Source organism: Heterodontus francisci, chromosome 3, assembly GCF_036365525.1.
Source record: "Heterodontus francisci isolate sHetFra1 chromosome 3, sHetFra1.hap1, whole genome shotgun sequence".
Classification (NCBI taxonomy): Eukaryota; Metazoa; Chordata; class Chondrichthyes; order Heterodontiformes; family Heterodontidae; genus Heterodontus; species Heterodontus francisci.
Genome location: NC_090373.1, coordinates 200,612,368 through 200,632,599, shown reverse-complemented (window position 1 = coordinate 200,632,599; position 20,232 = coordinate 200,612,368). Strand labels below are relative to the sequence as shown.

The following is a 20,232-nucleotide window of genomic DNA, read 5'->3' as shown; positions in this document are numbered from 1 at the left end:
TTCAACTGTGAAGGCTTCACATAGTTCTTCTATCAGGTGTGTAGCAACAGGTGTCAGTTCTCACACATATTCAATGCAAAAGTCCTTTTTTTTGAAAGATGCAAGGATTCTGCAAGCATTCAGGGTTTCTTCAAAAATACAGGAGGCAACAGTATCACTTCATATAAGCGTTTGCATTTCCAGAGCAAGGATTCTTTAAAGAGAGGTAATAGCTTTCTGGTTTTTCTTCGGAATTCCTGGCCTGTCCATCTCAAATTACATTTGCCTGCTTTTGTCTAAACACACTGGCTTTTAAAGTTCAAAATAAAACTAAAATTTTCCAGAAACAAGTCTCATGCCCACCATAAATTCTCTCTTGTCACACAAAGGTCAAACCCCCTGCTGGTTTCCTTGAAATTACCTGGTTTCCAGTATTTGTTTACTGGTCAAGACCAGGAACCTCTTGCTGACCTTGCTTTTTTTTAAAAAGCATTCCATAATGTTCAGCTATCTCCAGATGTTTCAATGTCCATGAATTTTTTTTTAGTTTCTAAAAATATAGATTCCAAGTTTTATCAAAAAATATGGACTTTCCGTGACAAGAGTAAAACTTGTGCTTTGGGAGGGGCCTCACCTGATACTGTAAAATTCAGTGTAGAATCAATAAAACTAGGAGGCTTGTTTCATGGTGATAGCATTTGCCTCCAAAAAGAGGTAAGAAAGTCAAGAGGAAATTGAGCATAGTGCTCATCTGTTACTTGTTTTCCTGCACATAATTTGCCAATGGTCAGCACCATGGCAGCCTCAGGGAATCAGGTCAAGTATAAGAACATCTAGCCTCCATAATTAAACTTAAAACTAGACTTCAGGGAATATAATAGATCTTACAATATAGAGACATTAACTGAGACATAAAATGTGTGCCTGTTATTTTTAATGTGGTCTCCAGGTGTGGGCAATGCTGGTAAGACAGTATTTATTTTGTTCATTAACTATCAGCCATGTAGTGTGGGACTGAAGTCACACGCAAACCAGACCAGGTAGGGATGTAAGATTCTATCACTAAGATTCTATCACAGTAGTGAACCAGTTGAACCAATTGAAGGTTTTACAACAATCCAATGACTTTCTTGGCAATTTTTTTTACTGATACCAGGTTTATTTATTTCAATTTTGCTCTTCGTTGTGACAGAATTTATGTTTACAATCTCCGGACTGCTCGTCCACTATCACCTGCTACAAATAGCTGTATCACAGTATCTATCTCAGTCTTTTCCAAAATATTTTTGGCCTGGCCTTCACTAATCATTTGTGTATTGTGGCTAGACGTACTTCATTTACCTTGTTAAGTCTGTGTGATTTTATCTTTTCAGATCAGTGAGTGGAACCTACAAGGATTACCAAGTGATGACCTGTCAGTTCAGAATGGCATCATTGTTACCAAAGCAACCAGGTATCCACTTCTCATAGATCCTCAGACACAGGGTAAAACCTGGATCAAGGAGAAGGAGAAGAATAATGAATTACAGGTAGGAATACACAGACATTTCCAACATGTGTTGGTGAACATGTGAAGCAGCACACTGATCACAAAACATGAAATAATCCAATACCGCTAATCAATGTAATTTTTTTTCTCCAATTTTCTCCCCTTCCCTCCTGACAGTTTTGACTCTATGGCTATTCACAAGTAGGGCATGACATTGAATGTCAGCAGACGATTCAACTGTGGGGCATTACAAACAAGCTCAATTCTGTCTTCATTCAGTATCTACACTTACACACTTCCAGCAGAATTTGCTAGATGGTGATTAAAAAGTGGGATCTCTGGCAAAGCTTTCTCTTCCTAATGTAGAGCACTGAGCTCAATTTTAAAAGCACTATTATCCTTTAGGTGTATGGATCAGCTAACAGAGCACAAACCTGGGGTTGAAACTTTATTGTCTGTATGACTCAGCTATGCAACTCCAAAGCCAATATTTTCCACTGATTGTTAAATCTAGAGACCATGGGCTAGTGCACTAAGAAGTAATGGAAACCTAGAATTTTATGAGGCCTCCGGCATCGGGGGTCGTGGCAGGGTGGGGGGGGGGCCTGAAAAATTCTTCCAGGAAAGACCTGCCATGACCTCCAATGCCGAGAAGGCCCCGCTGCATTTTATTGGCGGCAGCAAGGCCTCGGTGCAGCCCCAGACTTCATTTGCCTACTCAAACTTATGCAAAAAAAGATTAATTAATTTACCTGGACCAGGTGACTGTCCCACGCTGATATTGCAGCTGGTGGCCGGAATCCCGTGCCTTCCGAACCCCGTTTGGGGATTCAAGGCGGGACACTGGTGGGGAGGGGGGAGAAGTGAAATTATCAGGGCAGGAGGGAGTGGGAAAAACACTTTTTATTGGCTGTGGGGATGGTGGGTAGGGGTTGAAGGGTAAATATGACGTGGTTGGGGGGAAGGTTTGGTTGGGAATAAAATAAATTTTCAAGACATAGGTCAATGAAAGAAAAGATTGGGGGTGCTGGGAAAGGGCCTCCAGCTTTTAATTACTTTATTTAAAGATAATGGAATAAATGTACCTTTAAAAATTAAATTTGTTCCTAAGGAATTGAAGCCCTTTAAAAATGGCGGAGGTGCCAGACACCATTGCTGGGGACAGAGCTGCCGCCCTCTCTACGTCATCAGGGGCGGCAGTTTCATTTAAATGATTTAAATGAGCCCCCACACAAAATATCCCGGGGGCTCTGCAACGGTGCATCCGCGCCTGGAGGCCGCCAACTTCTAAGTACACTGCCGCGATTTACGGCGCGTTAATAAAATTCAGCCCCTAGATAACTGTGTTTCCAAGCATTGAAGATGAACATTAACAAGAGTTCAGAAAAAAATGTATTTGCAGTTAAACGCTGATTAATAACAGGACTTAGTAAACACCAAGGGAACTCCAAGCTAGAGCATGGCTACCCGACCTGATCCCGACGTGACCCGATGACGTGTCAGATTTGGGTCGGGTCGGGTCGCTCTTCCGGGTCCGGCAGTCATGCTCGGGTTGGGTCGGGCTGGGTGGTCACAGTGACAGCCAGGACGTCAAGACGGGAAACACTCCACACTAGTCTGCAGTGAGCAATTCCATCCAAGGTGAAGCACAACCTCTTCAATATAATCAACTTTATTCCAGTGGTGGGGTCGGGTTGGGCGCGGAAAAAAATGAAAGGACTCGGGCCAGGTTGGGCTCGGGTTGGGTTTCATTTGCAGACCCGAGCAGGCCTTTACTCCAAGCCACACACCATCCTGACTTGGAACTATATCGCTGTTCCTTCACTGTTGCTGGGTCAAAAATGTGCAACGCACTTCCTAACAGCATTTTAAGTGTTCCTACCCAATATGGACTGCATCAGTTCAAGAAGGCAGCTCACCACCACCTTCTCAAGTGCAATTAGGGATGGGCAATAAATGCTGGCCTGGTCAGTGATGCCCACATCCCATGAATGAATTTTCAAAAATTATAGTGTAACTGTAGACATTCGAAAAATGGATCATGTGTCCATGTTAGGCTACCTATGCAATAGTGTCTGTGCTTCCAAAAGTAATTAGTTATACATGAAGCACTTTGGGACATCTCTGAAAAATGTGTTGAGACATCAAGGGGGTCTTAACCATGTGCAAACTGCACTTACTCACCTGAAAAATGGGTAACTATCAGTGGAAAATCCAGGGGAACCTTGGCTGCCCCATTGATGTCCACCAAATGCAATTTTCAAGTGGTCCTGTAAATAGCCCGACCAAATTAAACAGATGTACGTTGATGTTCTATGTCACTTGTAGGACCTTGTTTGCAATTTTGGGATACAGATGGACAGAGGATGCACCTTGCATTCTCTACTCAGTTGTACCAGGCACTAAACAGCTTAACTAGCAATCCTAAAATGGTTCACTGTTGGAAGCTCAAAGAAGTGGCCCAGGAAACTTGTAATTTTGTTGTATGGGTCCAAAAGGGTCCCCTAAAGAAACTCTGGCCCATTCCCAGTTTATTCGAGGCCCCAGTCCTCGCCACTGCCACTCCCCCATCAGCTCCCTACCCTGCCACCCTTATATGGTCTGACTTACATGTGGCTGCAGCTACACTGTGTGGTTGACACTTTGGGTGCAAAATTCAGTTACATTGCAGCGCAATGGAGGCCTACCTGAGGCTTCCATGTACTCCAGGTGCGCCCCCTGCCCGAAGACCTTGACTTATGATATTTTGACATTAGTGACCCGAATGGCACTGATGCAACACCAGGATACTAGATTTAGTCAACACATGCAGGCAGGGTCTTCATTAAGCTCTCCTGAAACAAAAAGCATAAAAAAGCAAGATGGACCCTGTTCTGGGGCTATTTAAGGGCTACTCACCAAGTTGCTGTTGAGGTGCTTTTGACTTACTTTTGCTAAGGCAAATTTTCTGGAAGCACTGAAGTAATTTGCTGGCGAGATTTGGATAAATATGCTGCACACAGAAATGGAGGAAAGACCAGTGCCTTACATAGGTATAGGACAGATGTTGCATTGCCATTTGCTCTGCAATATGAACAGGACATGGAGAGAAGGAAGAGAGGGGAAGCCCTGGAAGGATTGAGGAGAAGGAGAGCTCTCCATAGAAGGCCTGCTCCTACTTAGCCAGAGGTACTGATTCACAAAGGAGGTCAGCATGGTGTTGTGCCACCTCCTTCACACCGATCTGCAGCCTCAAAAAGGGACGAGGATGACCCTCCCAGTGGCCCTTACACTCTAAGCCAGTGGATCCTTCCAGGTGGGAGCAAGCAGCATTAGCAACATCATAGATGCATCAGGGACGTCACTGAGGCCCTGTATAGAAGGAAAGGGGACATCATCCTCGTCTACATGAGGGAACACCAGGATGAAAGGGCACACAGATTCACCAGGATAACAAGCTTCTCGATGGTGCAGGGCAGCATCAACTGCACAAATGTGGCTCTGCAGGCCCCCTATATCAACCAGGAGAGACACAGCAACCGCTTTGTCCATGTGCAGTTGCTGTGTGACCATACCAAGAAGTTCTTCTCAGTGAATGCCCATTGTTACAACCTGCAAAGTTGTTAATGTGAAAAATATGAGTTATGAACCCCCAGACCAATTTAGTGAATTACACAAGATTTTATGTTTAAAGACTTTTGTTATAACAATTAAATGAAAAGAAATCCCCAATTCACTAAATAGTACTTGGTAAGAAGCTGATATTTCAAATTACAAATAAAGGTATTTTCTTTATTTATTCAGATACTTGAAAACCTCACACCACAATTACACATTACACAGTCCTTTGTGGTTAACAGTCCCAAACTCCCCCCAATTGCAATGGGTTAGATCTCTCAGACTTTTCAAAAATCAATCAATATTCTCTTTTCTCACTTCTACAAGAAATTGTGACTTAGACATCCATGAAAAATCGTGATTTCTGGTGATCCCTTGGATCCTTTACTCCCCTGCAAGTTTCAACTTACAGCTTGCTTTGAGGCTGTGCCCTGATGGGCGCCCTTCTGACAGCTTTTTAGGCCACAACTGTTGATTCCTTCTCTTACAGCCTGTTTTTCCTCCAGCAAGTCTGTTAAATTTATCTAGATTTAGAATTCAATAGTTTATTGTTCTGCTCCAAATAGCAGAAATGATAAGTCTGAGTTAACAAAGCCATTCGGGCCCTTGCATTGTCCTAGGTGCTAACACGTGCCTAGTGCGTTAACACTTGTTGACTCTTTGTTTTACAACCCAAACGTATGGGTGAAACCCTTTGTTCTTCAGGTATTAATGCTGTAGTCCTTGTTTTTGATTCAAAAGACAGTCTTTGTTCTGTTATCTCTGTTGTCCTGGTAACCTTTCGCAGAATGGGGCTGAAGTCAGCTGACCCTCCGGACTCCGTCTTGAACATTTATTTTTAAATCATAATTTTCAAGACATAATCATGTTACAAGGTCCAGTGTTCATAACACCATTATCCTGGCAGCTCCCATGATGCTTTTATCCTGCGACAGACCACAATACCTATCGTCTTCTGGTCTCCAAAATGCACCAGAGAATGGCTGCTCAGCAACAAGAGTTACCCCGCCTCCACAAGTGGCTCATGCCTCCCCCCATCTTCTGCAATCCCACCTTGCGAGGTCAGTGGGAGCCATGGAGCAACCTGAAACACTGTGGAGCTAGCCATCAGCCTCTTCAAGCAACAGTTTTGCTGTTGAGATCGCTTGGGAGACGTCTCCAGTACACGCCCAAGAGAGTGTCCCTGTTTATTGTGTTTTGCTGCGTACTCCACAACTTTGCAATTCGGACGCCAGGATATTTGCTTCTGGGATCTGGAGGCCACCTCGGGAGGAGGAAGAGGTGAAAGAGGAGCAGGAGGAGGCAGGAAGAAGACCACATCCACCACATATAACTGGATGGAACAAGACAGACTGATTTGTAAGGCTTTGTTTCAGTTAAAACAAACTTCTCCATCCCACCGTGCACCCACCATTCCCCAACCATTTCAGACTCCCCATCACAAAGTCCTCTTAGCCAACATCATTCAATAAAAAAACAACAGCAAATACTTTCACTCAACAATTTTATCCAGCAGTACATCAATAATACAAAAAGACAGAACTAATCTCCATTGTCCATTCCCTTTGTGCCTGGCTTATGGGTGACCTTGCCTGGCCTAGTGCTGCTTTTCAGTGCTACCCCAGTGGCTGCAGCATGCCTGGTGGAAGGCTGCTGACTTTCATGGGGGGTGGTGGGGGGGAATGCTGATGGCTTTTCCAGATGATGTTCTTGAACAGATCTGGGCCTTGAGGGCCTGGCTTATGATCACACCAACTCAGCATGTGTGGCAGCAGTCTGGGTTGGCTGGCAGACAGGCAACACGGGCACAGGCAGATTGGCAGTGGAGGCACAGGAATGCTATCATCCTGAGAGAGTACAAGTTCGTGCTCACAGTGACACTGCTATCCCCACAGGATGGAACCTCAGTAATCCAGAAGAAGCTGGAGCTGGACTGTTGTGAGAGCCTGCATGCCCCGCTGAGCACTGAGATCCACACCCACGATGGCAGCAGTCTGTGTCTGGATTTATACAATCTGACAAGAAACCAGAGAGACCATTCTCCCCCCACGAGATGTGGCAATTCAAAGGAGCATGAACTTTCTGCTGAATCTTTGGGACAATCTTGCAGTATTTGAGAGATAAAAAATAAGGGGAAGGAATCAAGGGGTAACTGCCTGTTATGATGTGTCCAATGCCACAGAACCAAAGGCACCCAATGCTGTTGAGGCCATTGAGGATGATGGTAACTTGCTGCCTTATGCATCTTCTCCGCTGACCTCTCACCCTCATCCTGAAGGTGCAATAAAATGGAAACTACAGATGGAGTGACTGTGGAACTACTGCTTCCCAACCACACCCCCACCCCCATCCCCCTTTCCTCACTCCTACCCTCCCCTAATGCTTTTGTGCCGAAGTTGATGCCAGCAGTTCTGTCCACTTTTATTCTTACTCAACTTTTCTGACACAATTGAATGGCTAGGTCATTTCAGAGGGCAGTTAAGAGTCAACTGTATTAGAGGAACCTAAAAGAGTTAATGTTGGAGACAGTGAGAGCAACCCCTCCCACTGTAGTGATGATGATGTAACATGGTAATGGGTTTGGAAGAAGAGAGTAGCATAACCAAGGGTACTAGCTAGATAGGCTAATGGAGAGTGTAAAGAAAGATATGTAAATAATGAAAAAGTTATTAGTTGACCTTATCCAAACTCCAAGGCTTTATCAACAATGCCCTAACTATGCGACAATTACAACAAAACACAATATGGTGGCAGTAGTTAAAATGACCAGAAAGTACTGAAAACACCATACCTCATGAAATAGCGCCAAGAGAACAGCAGATCTCATAGGGGGACTGCAAAAAGCTCCAAAGCTGCTCCATAGCCAAAGAGGACACAGAAGAGGACAGTTGGTGAGTTATCCATGCAGGCATTCGTCCAGTGCTGGGTTCTGAGTCATAGTGCCAGGTGACGGTCCAGGATTGGGTGAGAGAATTTGAAAAGGGTACATTGTTGCACACTGGCACACTGGGTTGCAAAAGCGGTGAGAGTGGTCAATCTCTGGTGAAAAGGTAACTCGGGAGTTGGGCAGAGTCGACAGCCATGACTCAACCAGACTGTTGGGAGAAAGTGCAGGAACTCCCACAAAGTGCGGGAAACCCCCAGAAGGAGTGTGAACAAAAGAACAAAGAACAGTACAGCACAGGAACAGGCCATTCGGCCCTCCAAGCCTGCGCCGATCTTGATGCCTTCCTAAACTAACACCTTCTGCACTTCCGGGGCCCATATCCCTCTATTCCCTTCCTATTCATATATTTGTCAAGATGACTCTTAAACGTCGCTATCGTATCTGCTTCCACCACCTCCCCTGGCAGCAAGTTCCAGGCACTCACCACCCTCTGTGTAAAAAACTTGCCTCGCACATCCCCTCTAAACTTTGCCCCTCGCACCTTAAACCTATGTCCCCTAGTAACTGACTCTTCCACCCTGGGAAAAAGCTTCTGACTATCCTCTCTGTCCATGCCGCTCATAACTTTGTTAACCTCTATCATGTCGCCCCTCCACCTCCGTTGTTCCAGTGAAAACAATCTGAGTTTTTCCAACCTCTCCTCATAGTTAATGCCCTCCAGACCAGGCAACATCCTGGTAAACCTCCTCTGTACCCTCTCCAAAGCCTCCACGTCCTTCTGGTTGTGTGGCGACCAGAATTGCATGCAATATTCTAAGTGTGGCCTAACTAATGTTCTGTACAGCTGCAACATGACTTGCCAATTTTTATACTCTATGCCCCGACCGATGAAGGCAAGCATGCCGTATGCCTTCTTGACTACCTTATCCACCTGCGTTGCCACTTTCAGTGACCTGTGGAACCGTACGCCCAGATCTCTCTGCCTGTCAATACTCCTAAGGGTTCTGCCATTTACTGTATACCTCCCACCTGCATTAGACCTTCCAAAATGCATTACCTCACATTTGTCCGGATTAAACACCATCTGCCATTTCTCCGCCCAAGTCTCCAACCGATCTATATCCTGCTGTATCCTCTGACAATCCTCATCATTATCCGCAACTCCACCAACCTTTGTGTTGTCTGCAAACTTACTAATCAGACCAGCTACATTTTCCTCCAAATCATTTATATATACTACAAAGAGCAAAGGTCCCAGCACTGATCCCTGCGGAACACCACTAGTCACATCCCTCCATTCAGAAAAACACCCATCCACTGATACCCTCTGTCTTCTGTGACCGAGCCAGTTCTGTATGCATCTTGCCAGCTCACCTCTGTTCCCGTGTGACTTCACCTTTTGCACCAGTCTGCCATGCGGGACCTTGTCAAAGGCTTTACGAAAGTCCATATAGACAACATCCACCGCCCTTCCCTCATCAATCATTTTCGTCACTTCCTCAAAAAACTCAATCAAATTAGTCAGACACGACCTCCCCTTCACAAAACCATGCTGTCTCTCGCTAATAAGTTTGTTTGTTTCCAAATGGGAGTAAATCCTGTCCCGAAGAATCCTCTCTAATAATTTCCCGACCACTGACATAAGGCTCACCGGCCTATAATTTCCTGGATTATCCTTGCCACCCTTCTTAAACAAAGGAACAACATTGGCTATTCTCCAGTCCTCTGGGACCTCACCTGTAGCCAATGAGGATGCAAAGATTTCTGTCAAGGCCCCAGCAATTTCTTCCCTTGCCTCCCTCAGTATTCTAGGGTAGATCCCATCAGCCCCTTGGGACTTATCTACCTTAATGCTTTGCAAGACACCCAACACCTCCTCCTTTTTGATAATGAGATGACTGAGAATATCTGCACTCCCTTCCCTCGGCTCATCATCCACCAAGTCCTTCTCCTTGGTGAATACTGATGCAAAGTACTCATTTAGCACCTCGCCCATTTCCTCTGGCTCCACGCATAAATTCCCATCTCTGTCCTTGAGTGGGCCAACCCTTACCCTGGTTACCCTCTTGCTCTTCATATATGTATAAAAAGCCTTGGGATTTTCCTTAATCCTGTTTGCCAATGACTTTTCATGACCCCTTTTAGCCCTCCTAACTCCTTGCTTAAGTTCCTTCCTACTGTCTTTATATTCCTCAAGTGCTTCATCTGTTCCTAACCTTCCAGCCCTTACAAATGCTTCCTTTTTCTTTTTGACTGGGCTCACAATATCCCGTGTTATCCAAGCTTCCCGAAACTTGCCAAACTTGTCTTTCTTCCTCACAGGAACATGCTGGTCCTGGATTCTAATCAGCTGACATTTGAAAGACTCCCACATGTCAGATGTTGATTTACCCTCAAACAGCCGCCCCCAATCTAAATTCTTCAGTTCCTGCCTAATATTGTTATAATCAGCCTTCCCCCAATTTAGCACCTTCACCCGAGGACTACTCTTATCCTTATCCACAAGTACCTTAAAACTTATGGAATTATGGTCACTGCTTCCGAAATGCCCCCCCACTGAAACTTCGACCACCTGGCCGAGCTCATTCCCCATTACCAGGTCCAGAATGGCCCCATCCCTAGTTGGACTATCTACATATTGTTTCAAGAAGCCCTCCTGGATGCTCCTCACAAATTCTGCCCCATCCATTATGGAGAAATAGATTCCTACGATTTAGGATAGCTTCCCAGCTGCAGACTAAATCAGAATCAGAACAAGTAAATACCTTTTCATACTCTACGGGTGCAATTACAGATGACATGATTGTGAGTCAAGGAGTAAAGGAGGCTTCTGATAAATTTGAAGATATGCTGCAAACCTTCACCAAATATTTCAATTTAAACAGTAACAAAATTCTGGATGGAGCAAAATTTAACAAGCGAGTCCAGAAGATAGGAGCATCGGTGGATTCTTTTGTACATGATCTATACAGATTGGTGAGGGATTTGACTGTGGAGAATTGAAGGCAGAACTGATAAGGGACCAAATAGTTGTTGGAATAGCTGATGAGACTTTATTTGATTTCTTGCTGACAGGCAGAAGTCCAAAGTTAAAATAGAGCCTTTCTGCGGGCTGAAGAGAAGCATTAGATTAGAAGAAATCCAATGATTGTACAGTTCTTGAAGCCAAAGATGGAGAGGCAATCAATAGAGAAGACACATAGAAGTGAGAAAGTGCATGACACCGGGAAACTGTGCCAGCATTGTGGAGCCAGGAAGACCCACAGATGGGAACAGTACCTGCTGGTAAAGTGGAATGTTTCAACTGTAAAAAGCCAGGCCATTCTGGAAAAATGTGCCAGAGCAAGACCTCTTCGCTCAAAATTGCAAAGCAAAAGACCTTCCTACAAAGAGCAATGAATGAAGTGCATCAACTTCCAGCAGAAAAGGAATCAAGAGATTTCCTCGGAGAAATTAATGACCCGGATCAAGGAATTTAAATGGCGGACATTTATGTAAATAGACATCTAACAGATTTCAAATTGGACACAGGTGCTAGTGTCACAATTCTGTCAAACCAAGAGCCATGGTTGATGAGACATTGCCCACAACTGGCGGACACACTGTTGCACGGTCCAAGTGGGACCCAACTGAAAGTAAAGGGTAAGCTTCAAGCAACTCTCCAATGTAGATGGAGACAATTTATGGAAACCCTATATTTCTTGCAAAACCAAGAAGTTTCCCTCTTAAGCAGAAAAGCGTGCTTCGACCTGCAGATTGATTGATGAAGTCAAACAACTACAGGTAAACAGTTGCTTTCAGCAGGCTATCGGAAAATTTTCTCAGGCCTCGGAAGATTCAAGACAGAGTATAGAATCACACTTAAAGACGATGCCAGACCAGAAAGATACCACACCCATTAATGAAGCAAGGTTAAGAGCAGCTGGAATATCTGACCAGGATGGGAGTCATTTTCCTGTTACGAAACCAATGGAGTAGTGTTTGGCTATGGTTCCAGTCCAAAACAAAATGGTACTCTTCATATCTGTGTGGATTTAACACAGCTGAACAAAGCAGTGGAGCGGGAAATTCATCCAATGGCTACAGTGGATGGCAGCTTGGCAAAATGGTCTCAGGGCATCATGTTTACCAAACTCGACACCAATGGTGGGTTTTGGCAGGTTCCCTTAGATGAGACCTCAAGATTACTAACCACAGTTAGAACCCCATTCGGAAGGTTTTGTTTCAATTGGTTACCATTTGTGATAATTTACACACCAGAGATCTTCCAAAGGTCTATGTCTAACATCTTAGAAGGGCTCAAGGGAGTTATTTGTCGCATGGATGACATCCTGGTACATGGACAGTCAGTAGCAGAACAAGACCAAAGAGTTTGAGTAGTTATAAACAACAATCCAGTAGTTTCATGATCATTATTAATGAAATGCATATTTTATTCCAACCTAATGAATTAACTGAATTTAAATTCCCCAGCTGTTGTGATAGGATTTGAACTCATGCCCCAAGAGCATTACTCCAGATAGTTGGATTACTAGTCCAGCAACTATACTACTGTCCCCTCAGTGGATTAGTGTAATTCTAAATACTAATTCCTTTTGTTCCAAAGGTAACATCACTTCATCATAAGTATTTCCGGAATCACCTGGAGGACTCATTGTCACTTGGACGTCCTCTGCTATTGGAAGACGTGCAAGAAGAGTTGGATCCTGCACTGGATAATGTCTTGGAGAAAAATTTCATCAAATCTGGGACTTCTTTCAAGGTGAGCTAATTTTGTAGAGCTATGTCACTCCCTTCAGAAACTCCAACTCAGGTTCAACAGTTGTAACTGAACTAAAGTTCGACCACCAAGGCCATAAGACACTCAACTATTGCATCCCGAAACCTACACACATAACATAAACCTCTCAATGTAATCTGGGCTGATTTTATTTTTAAGCCTCCGTGAAGGGAAAAGTGCAGGACAGCATCAAGATTCAAACAAGTGTAAGAGGAGGTAAATTTGGAACTAGAGATTGGGTGATGTCAAGCTTCAGTTTAAAACTCAAGAACATGAACATTCACTGTCGCTGGGTCAAAATCCTGGAACTTCCTTCCTAACACCCCAACAACTTAAGAAGGCAGCTCACCACCATCTTCTCAAGGGCAATTAGGGATGGGCAATAAATGCTGGCCGAGCCAGTGACACCCACATCCCATTAACAAAGAACAAAGAACAAAGAACAGTACAGCACAGGAACAGACCATTCGGCCCTCCAAGCCTGCGCCGATCTTGATGCCTGCCGAAACTAACACCTTCTGCACTTCCAGGGCCAATATCCCTCTATTCCCTTGCTATTCATGACGTCTCGAAAACGTCGCTATCGTATCTGCTTCCACCACCTCCCCTGGCAGCAAGTTCCAGGCACTCAACACCCTCTGTGTAAAAAATTTGCCTCGCACATCCCCTCTAAACTTTGCCCCTCGCACCTTAAACCTATGTCCTCTAGTAACTGACTCTTCCACCCTGGGAAAAAGCTTCTGACTATCCTCTCTGTCCATGCCGCTCATAACTTTGTTAACCTCTATCATGTCGCCCCTCCACCTCCGTTGTTCCAGTGAAAACAATCTGAGTTTTTCCAACCTCTCCTCATAGCTAATGCCCTCCAGACCAGGCAACATCCTGGTAAACCTCCTCTGTACCCTCTCCAAAGCCTCCACGTCCTTCTGGTAGTGTGGCGACCAGAATTGCACGCAATATTCTAAGTGTGGCCGAACTAAAGTTCTGTACAGCTGCAACATGACTTGCCAATTTGTATACCCTATGCCCCGACCGATGAAGGCAAGCATGCCGAATGCCTTCTTGACTACCTTATCCACCTGCGTTGCCACTTTCAGTGACCTGTGGACATGTACGCCCAGATCTCTCTGCCTGTCAATACTCCTAAGGGTTCTGCCATTTACTGTATACTTCCCACCTGCATCAGACCTTCCAAAATGCATTACCTCACATTTGTCCGGATTAAACTCCATCTGCCATTTCTCCGCCCAAGTCTCCAACCGATCTATATCCTGCTGTATCCTCTGACAATCCTCATCATTATCCGCAACTCCACCAACCTTTGTGTTGTCCGCAAACTTACTAATCAGACCAGCTACATTTTCCTCCAAATCATTTATATATACTACAAAGAGCAAAGGTCCCAGCACTGATCCCTGCGGAACACCACTAGTCACAGCCCTCCATTCAGAAAAACACCCATCCACTGTTACCCTCTGTCTTCTGTGACCGAGCCAGTTCTGTATGCATCTTGCCAGCTCACCTCTGATCCCGTGTGACTTCACCTTTTGCACCAGTCTGCCATGCGGGACCTTGTCAAAGGCTTTACTAAAGTCCATATAGACAACATCCACCGCCCTTCCCTCATCAATCATCTTCGTCACTTCCTCGAAAAACTCAATCAAATTAGTCAGACACGACCTCCCCTTCACAAAACCATGCTGTCTCTCACTAATAAGTTTGTTTGTTTCCAAATGGGAGTAAATCCTGTCCCGAAGAATCCTTTCTAATAGTTTGCCTACCACTGACGTAAGGCTCACCGGCCTATAATTTCCTGGATTATCCTTGCCACCCTTCTTAAACAAAGGAACAACATTGGCTATTCTCCAGTCCTCTGGGACCTCACCTGTAGCCAATGAGGATGCAAAGATTTCTGTCAAGGCCCCAGCAATTTCTTCCCTTGCCTCCCTCAGTATTCTAGGGTAGATCCCATCAGGCCCTGGGGACTTATCTACTTTAATGCTTTGCAAGACACCCAACACCTCCTCCTTTTTGATAATGAGATGACTGAGAATATCTGAACTCCCTTCCCTAGGCTCATCATCCACCAAGTCCTTCTCCTTGGTGAATACGGATGCTAAGTACTCATTTAGCACTTTGCCCATTTCCTCTGGCTCCACGCATAAATTCCCATCTCTGTCCTTGAGTGGGCCAACCCTTTCCCTGGTTACCCTCTTGCTCTTTATATATGTATAAAAAGCCTTGGGATTTTCCTTAATCCTGTTTGCCAATGACTTTTCATGACCCCTTTTAACCCTCCTAACTCCTTGCTTAAGTTCCTTCCTGCTGTCTTTATATTCCTCAAGTGCTTCATCTGTTCCTAACCTTCCAGCCCTTACAAATGCTTCCTTTTTCTTTTTGACTAGGCTCACAATATCCCGTGTTATCCAAGCTTCCTGAAACTTGCCAAACTTGTCTTTCTTCCTCACAGGAACATGCTGGTCCTGGATTCTAATCAGCTGACGTTTGAAAGACTCCCACATGTCAGATGTTGATTTACCCTCAAACAGCCGCCCCCAATCTAAATTCTTCAGTTCCTGCCTAATATTGTTATAATTAGCCTTCCCCCAATTTAGCACCTTCACCCGAGGACTACTCTTATCCTTATCCACAAGTACCTTAAAACTTATGGAATTATGGTCACTGATCCCGAAATGCCCCCCCACTGAAACTTCGACCACCTGGCCGGGCTCATTCCCCAATACCAGGTCCAGAATGGCCCCATCCCTAGTTGGACTATCTACATACTGTTTCAAGAAGCCCTCCTGAATGCTCCTCACAAATTCTGCCCCATCCAAGCCCCTAGCACGAAGTGAGTCCCAGTCAATATAGGGGAAGTTATAATCACCCACCACTACAACCCTGTTACCTTTACATCTTTCCAAAATCTGTCTACATATCTGCTCCTCTGCCTCCCGCTGGCTGTTGGGAGGCCTGTAGTAAACCCCAACATTGTGACTGCACCCTTCCTATTCCTGAGCTCCACCCATATTGCCTCGCTGCATGACCCCTCTGAGGTGTCCTCCCGCAGTACAACTGTGATATTCTCCTTAACCAGTAATGCAACTCCCCCACCCCTTTTACAACCCCCTCTATCCCACCTGAAGCTTCTAAAGCCTGGAACATTTAGCTGCCAATACTGCCCTTCCCTCAACCAAGTCTCTGTAATAGCAACAACATCATATTTGCAAGTACTAATCCAAGCTCTAAGTTCATCTGCCTTACCTGTTATACTTCTCGCATTGAAAGAGAACAAAGAAAAATAGGAAATGACCTACCGGTCCACTCAACTTGTCCCATACGCTTGTGGTGCCTTGTGCATACATGTGGCTGGATTTTGTGGCGCTGGCCAGGGTCCCAGCACTGGGCCGAAAAGGCAAAGCGAACCCCACCTTGGCCTTTCAGAGTCCCCCCGGCATGATATAACGGCTTAAGTGCCTGGCACCAGGATCCCCATCCCTTTAAAGACAAGGATCCCACCTCCAAAAGCAATCAGAGGGCCGGCAGCTCATTAGTATTTGCAGAGCCACCGGGAGCAGTGGCCACTGCCGGTTCTGCAAGAGGCCTTGAAACCAGGCCTAGCGCTGAAAGCAAGGACCTAAGGTGAGTGAGGCAGGGTTGCCGGACCCAGACCGGCAGGCCCTGGCAAGGTGGTGGGGGGGAGTGGTGGAGGCTAGGCATTTAGTGTAGGAAGGTTGACGGTTAACGTGGGTGGAGATTTCCCAGCGAGGGCCCTCTGTGGGCCACAGATTGCCCATGGGAGAAGTCCCCCCGCACCGTCCATAAGGAGTGCGCCTTAAGGGCTAAATGCCAGCGGCGGCAGGAAGAGGGCCTTAAGTGGTGATCTTGTGAATGGTGGGGCAGGCTTGATGGGCTACTCCTGCTTCTATTTCTTAAAATCCTTATGTTCTTTTGCTCTCCTCCATTTCTTATTGGACCAGGATGGATCCCCTGGCTTGATGGTAATGGAAATCTATAGTAATGATACTCAGTTTCAGTCTGTCCAGATTGTTTTGATTGGTCAGTTTAACGGGCACTTCTGTTAGTACGTTTATTTGATGGCCTTTGCCTGGCTCATGCAGGGGCACATGGGGTGCAAGGACTGGAGTGCATGACGCATGCGAGGTTGCCAATAGTTGGTGGCGGCTGCGCAGATGGTGGGTGGTGTTGTTGAAGAACTCAACAGTGGAAGGTCAGGGGAGCCCAATACCAAATTTAACCTGGCTGGAGAGATTGTTTCTGTGAGGGAGGGATGGAATTGATGAGAGGGATGGGAATGGCATGGGAGGGATGGCATGGGAAGGATGGACTAGCATGGCATGGAGGGGTGGCTTGAGAGAGGTGGATTAGATGATGAAATTGGTTTTGTGGCAAAATTACTTGATAAAATGTATTACTCGAAAGCTATTCTTTGTGCTAAAATTAAGGATTAACTAAGTTTGAATGAAAAGGTTTTAGAAATCTGTCAGGTGAATTAAAAGAATACATCAGTGTTGATTCTGTAGTCTGGGATAATAGTAGTGTCAAGGGCAGTGAGGGGCAAGAGTTCCTAGAGTGTGTTCAGGAAAATTTTCGACAGCAGTATGTTGCTAGTCCAACGAGAAAGGAGGCACTGCGAGATCCGGTTCTTGGGAATGAGGTGGGCCAAGTGGATGAAGTATCAGTAGGAGAGTATTTAGGGGCCAGTGATCATTGTATCATAAGGTTTAGACTGAATATGGAAAAGGAAATAATTAACTGGGGGAAGGCCAACTTCAATGGGGTAAGAATGGAGCTGGGGTGCATAAATTGGAGTTAAAATTTGAGAGGAAAACTGGTAGCTGAACAATGGGCTACCTTCAAAGAAGAGATAGTTCGGGCACAGTCAAGGTATGTTCCCTCGAAGGGGAAAGGGAGGGCAAACAAATCCAGAGCTCCTTGGATGACAAAAAAGGTATAGATTAAGATAAAGAAGAAAAAGTGTGCTTATGACAGATGCCAGGTAGTAAATACTATTGAGAACAAGTCTGAATATAGAAGGTCCAGAGGGAAGTGAAAAAGCAAATAAGAGAAGCAAAGAGAGAGCATGGAAAGAGCCTGGCAGCTAGCATTAAAGGAAATACCAAGTTTTCTTTAGACATATAAATAGTAAAAGAGTGGTAAAAGGAGGAGTGGGGCCGATCAGGGACCAGACAGGGGATTTACACATGGAGGCAGAGGGCATTGCTGAAGTATTAAATGATTACTTTGCATCTGTCTTTATCAGGCAATGGCGAAAGAGTAATTCCGACACTAGAAGGGTTTAAAATTGGTAAAGAGGATGTATTTAGAAAAGCTGTCTGTACTTAAAGTGGATAAAACACCAGAACCGGATAAGATGCATCCAAGGATACTAAGGGAGGTGAGGGTGGAAATCGCAGAGGCACTGGCAATAATTTTTCAGTCTTCCTTCGACTCAGGGGTGGTGCCAGAGGACTGGAGAATTGCAAACGTCACACCCTTGTTCAAAAAATGGTGTAAAGATAAGCCCAGCAACCACAAGTTTAACTTCGGCGGTGGGGAAACCTCTGGAAAAAATAATTTGGGACAAAGTTAATAATCACATGGACAAATGCTGGTTAATTAAGGAAAGCCATCATGTTTAACTAACTTGCTGGAGTTTCTTGAAGAGTTATCAGAGAGGGTTGATGAGGACAATAGAGTCATAGAGTTATACAGCACAGAAACAGGCCCTTCGGCCCATCGTGTCTGTGCCGACCATCAAGCACCTAACTATTCTAATCCCATTTTCCAGCACTTGGCCCGTAGCCTTGTATGGTATGACGTTTCAAGTGCTCATCTAAATACTTCTTAAATGTTGTGAGGGTTCCTGCCTCTACCACCCCTTCAGGCAGTGCATTCCAGATTCCAACCACCCTCTGGGTGAAAAATCTTTTCCTCAAATCCCCTCTGAACTTCCTTCCCCTTACCTTAAATCTATGCCCCCTGATTATTGACCCCTCCGCTAAGGGAAGAAGTCTCTTCCTATCTAACCTATCTACGCCCCTCATTATTTTGTATACCTCAATCAAAGAGCAGGTCAGAGGCTAGGAATCCTGAGGCGAGTAACTCACCTCCTGACTCCCCAAAGCCTGTCCACCATCCACAAGGCACAAGTCAGGAGTGTGATGGAATACTCTCCACTTGCCTGGATGGGTGCAGCTCCAACAATACTCAAGAAGTTCGACACCATCCAGAACTAAGCGGCCCGCTTGATTGGCACACCATTTACAAACATGCACTCCCTCCACCACTGATGCACAGTGGCAGCAGTGTGTACCATCTACAAGATGCACTGCAGCAATGCACCAAGGCTCCTTAGACAGCACCTTCCAAACCCGCGACCTCTACCAACTCGAAGGACAAGGGCAGCAAATGCATGGGAACACCACCACCTGCAAGTTCCCCTCCAAGTCACACACCATCCTGACTTGGAACTATATCGCCGTTCCTTCACTGTCGCTGGGTCAAAATCCTGGAATTCCCTTCCTGACAGCACTGTGTCTTCCTACCCGAAATGGGCTGTAGCGGTTCAAGAAGGCAGCTCGCCACCACCTTCTCAAGGGCAATTAGGGACGGGCAATAAATGCTGGCATAGCCATCGATTCATCCCATGAATGAATTTTAAAAAAAGTTGATATTAGGGTAATTGAAATCCCCAACTATTATTTCCCTATTGTTTTTGCACTCAGAAATTTGCCGACATATTTGTTCTTCCATCTCCCTCTCGCTATTTGGGGGTCTATAGTACACGACTAGTAGTGTGGGCTGCCCCTTTTTTATTTCTGAGCTCAACCCATATGGCCTCATTTGATGATTCATTTCGCATATCATCCCTCCTCACAGGTGTGACCCCTGTGCTAGTCGCTGTGCTGGAGGCAGGCTGCTGATCAGGATGTCCCTTGGCTGGAGATGACTTCAGCGGGAATCATCTGGGTGCCTGAGGCTTGGAGGGCACCGGCTTACTTGGTACCCCATATCAAACCCTCTAATTCCTTTTATTTTGCCTCTCATTAGCCTATTCTCAAGTTTATTGGCAGCCACCAAATCTTCAGTCATGAGGACTTCTGCTTCCAGTTCTATTGTGCAACTGTTCTTCAGCCTTCATCTCATTGTGTAATCTGTTCAAACAACAGCCTCTACTAGCACTTTGATGTCTTTCAGGACTACTTTGGTAAGATCTCCCTCTCAAGGTCGGAGGCTGTCCACTATGTGATCATTTCCTGACGCAAGAGTCACTTCCAAACCCACTATTAGAACTTGCTCTGTGCTTTCTTACTCTCCATTCTTTCACCACATTCTGCCAGACCATGGACCTTGCTTCTTGACCATCATCCTGAACATTCAACCAATATTTAAACTTGTCAGTAGATTTTTCTGCACATCCCACAATTTTTGTATGCCTCCACTCACTAGACCTCCCTGGAATATGTGTCACCCAAG

The 20,232-nt window shown here is 45.3% G+C and overlaps 1 protein-coding gene across 1 annotated transcript in view; it reads left to right on the top strand.

Moving 5' to 3' along the window:
- LOC137367179 (dynein axonemal heavy chain 8-like) overlaps window positions 1–20,232 on the top strand; it is a 2,062,041-nt gene that overhangs the window by 1,753,975 nt on the left and 287,834 nt on the right. The window contains exons 99-100 of the mRNA XM_068028615.1: window positions 1,353–1,508; window positions 12,559–12,714. Coding sequence (XP_067884716.1) covers window positions 1,353–1,508; window positions 12,559–12,714 — 312 coding nt within the window. The remainder of the gene's footprint in view (window positions 1–1,352; window positions 1,509–12,558; window positions 12,715–20,232) is intronic.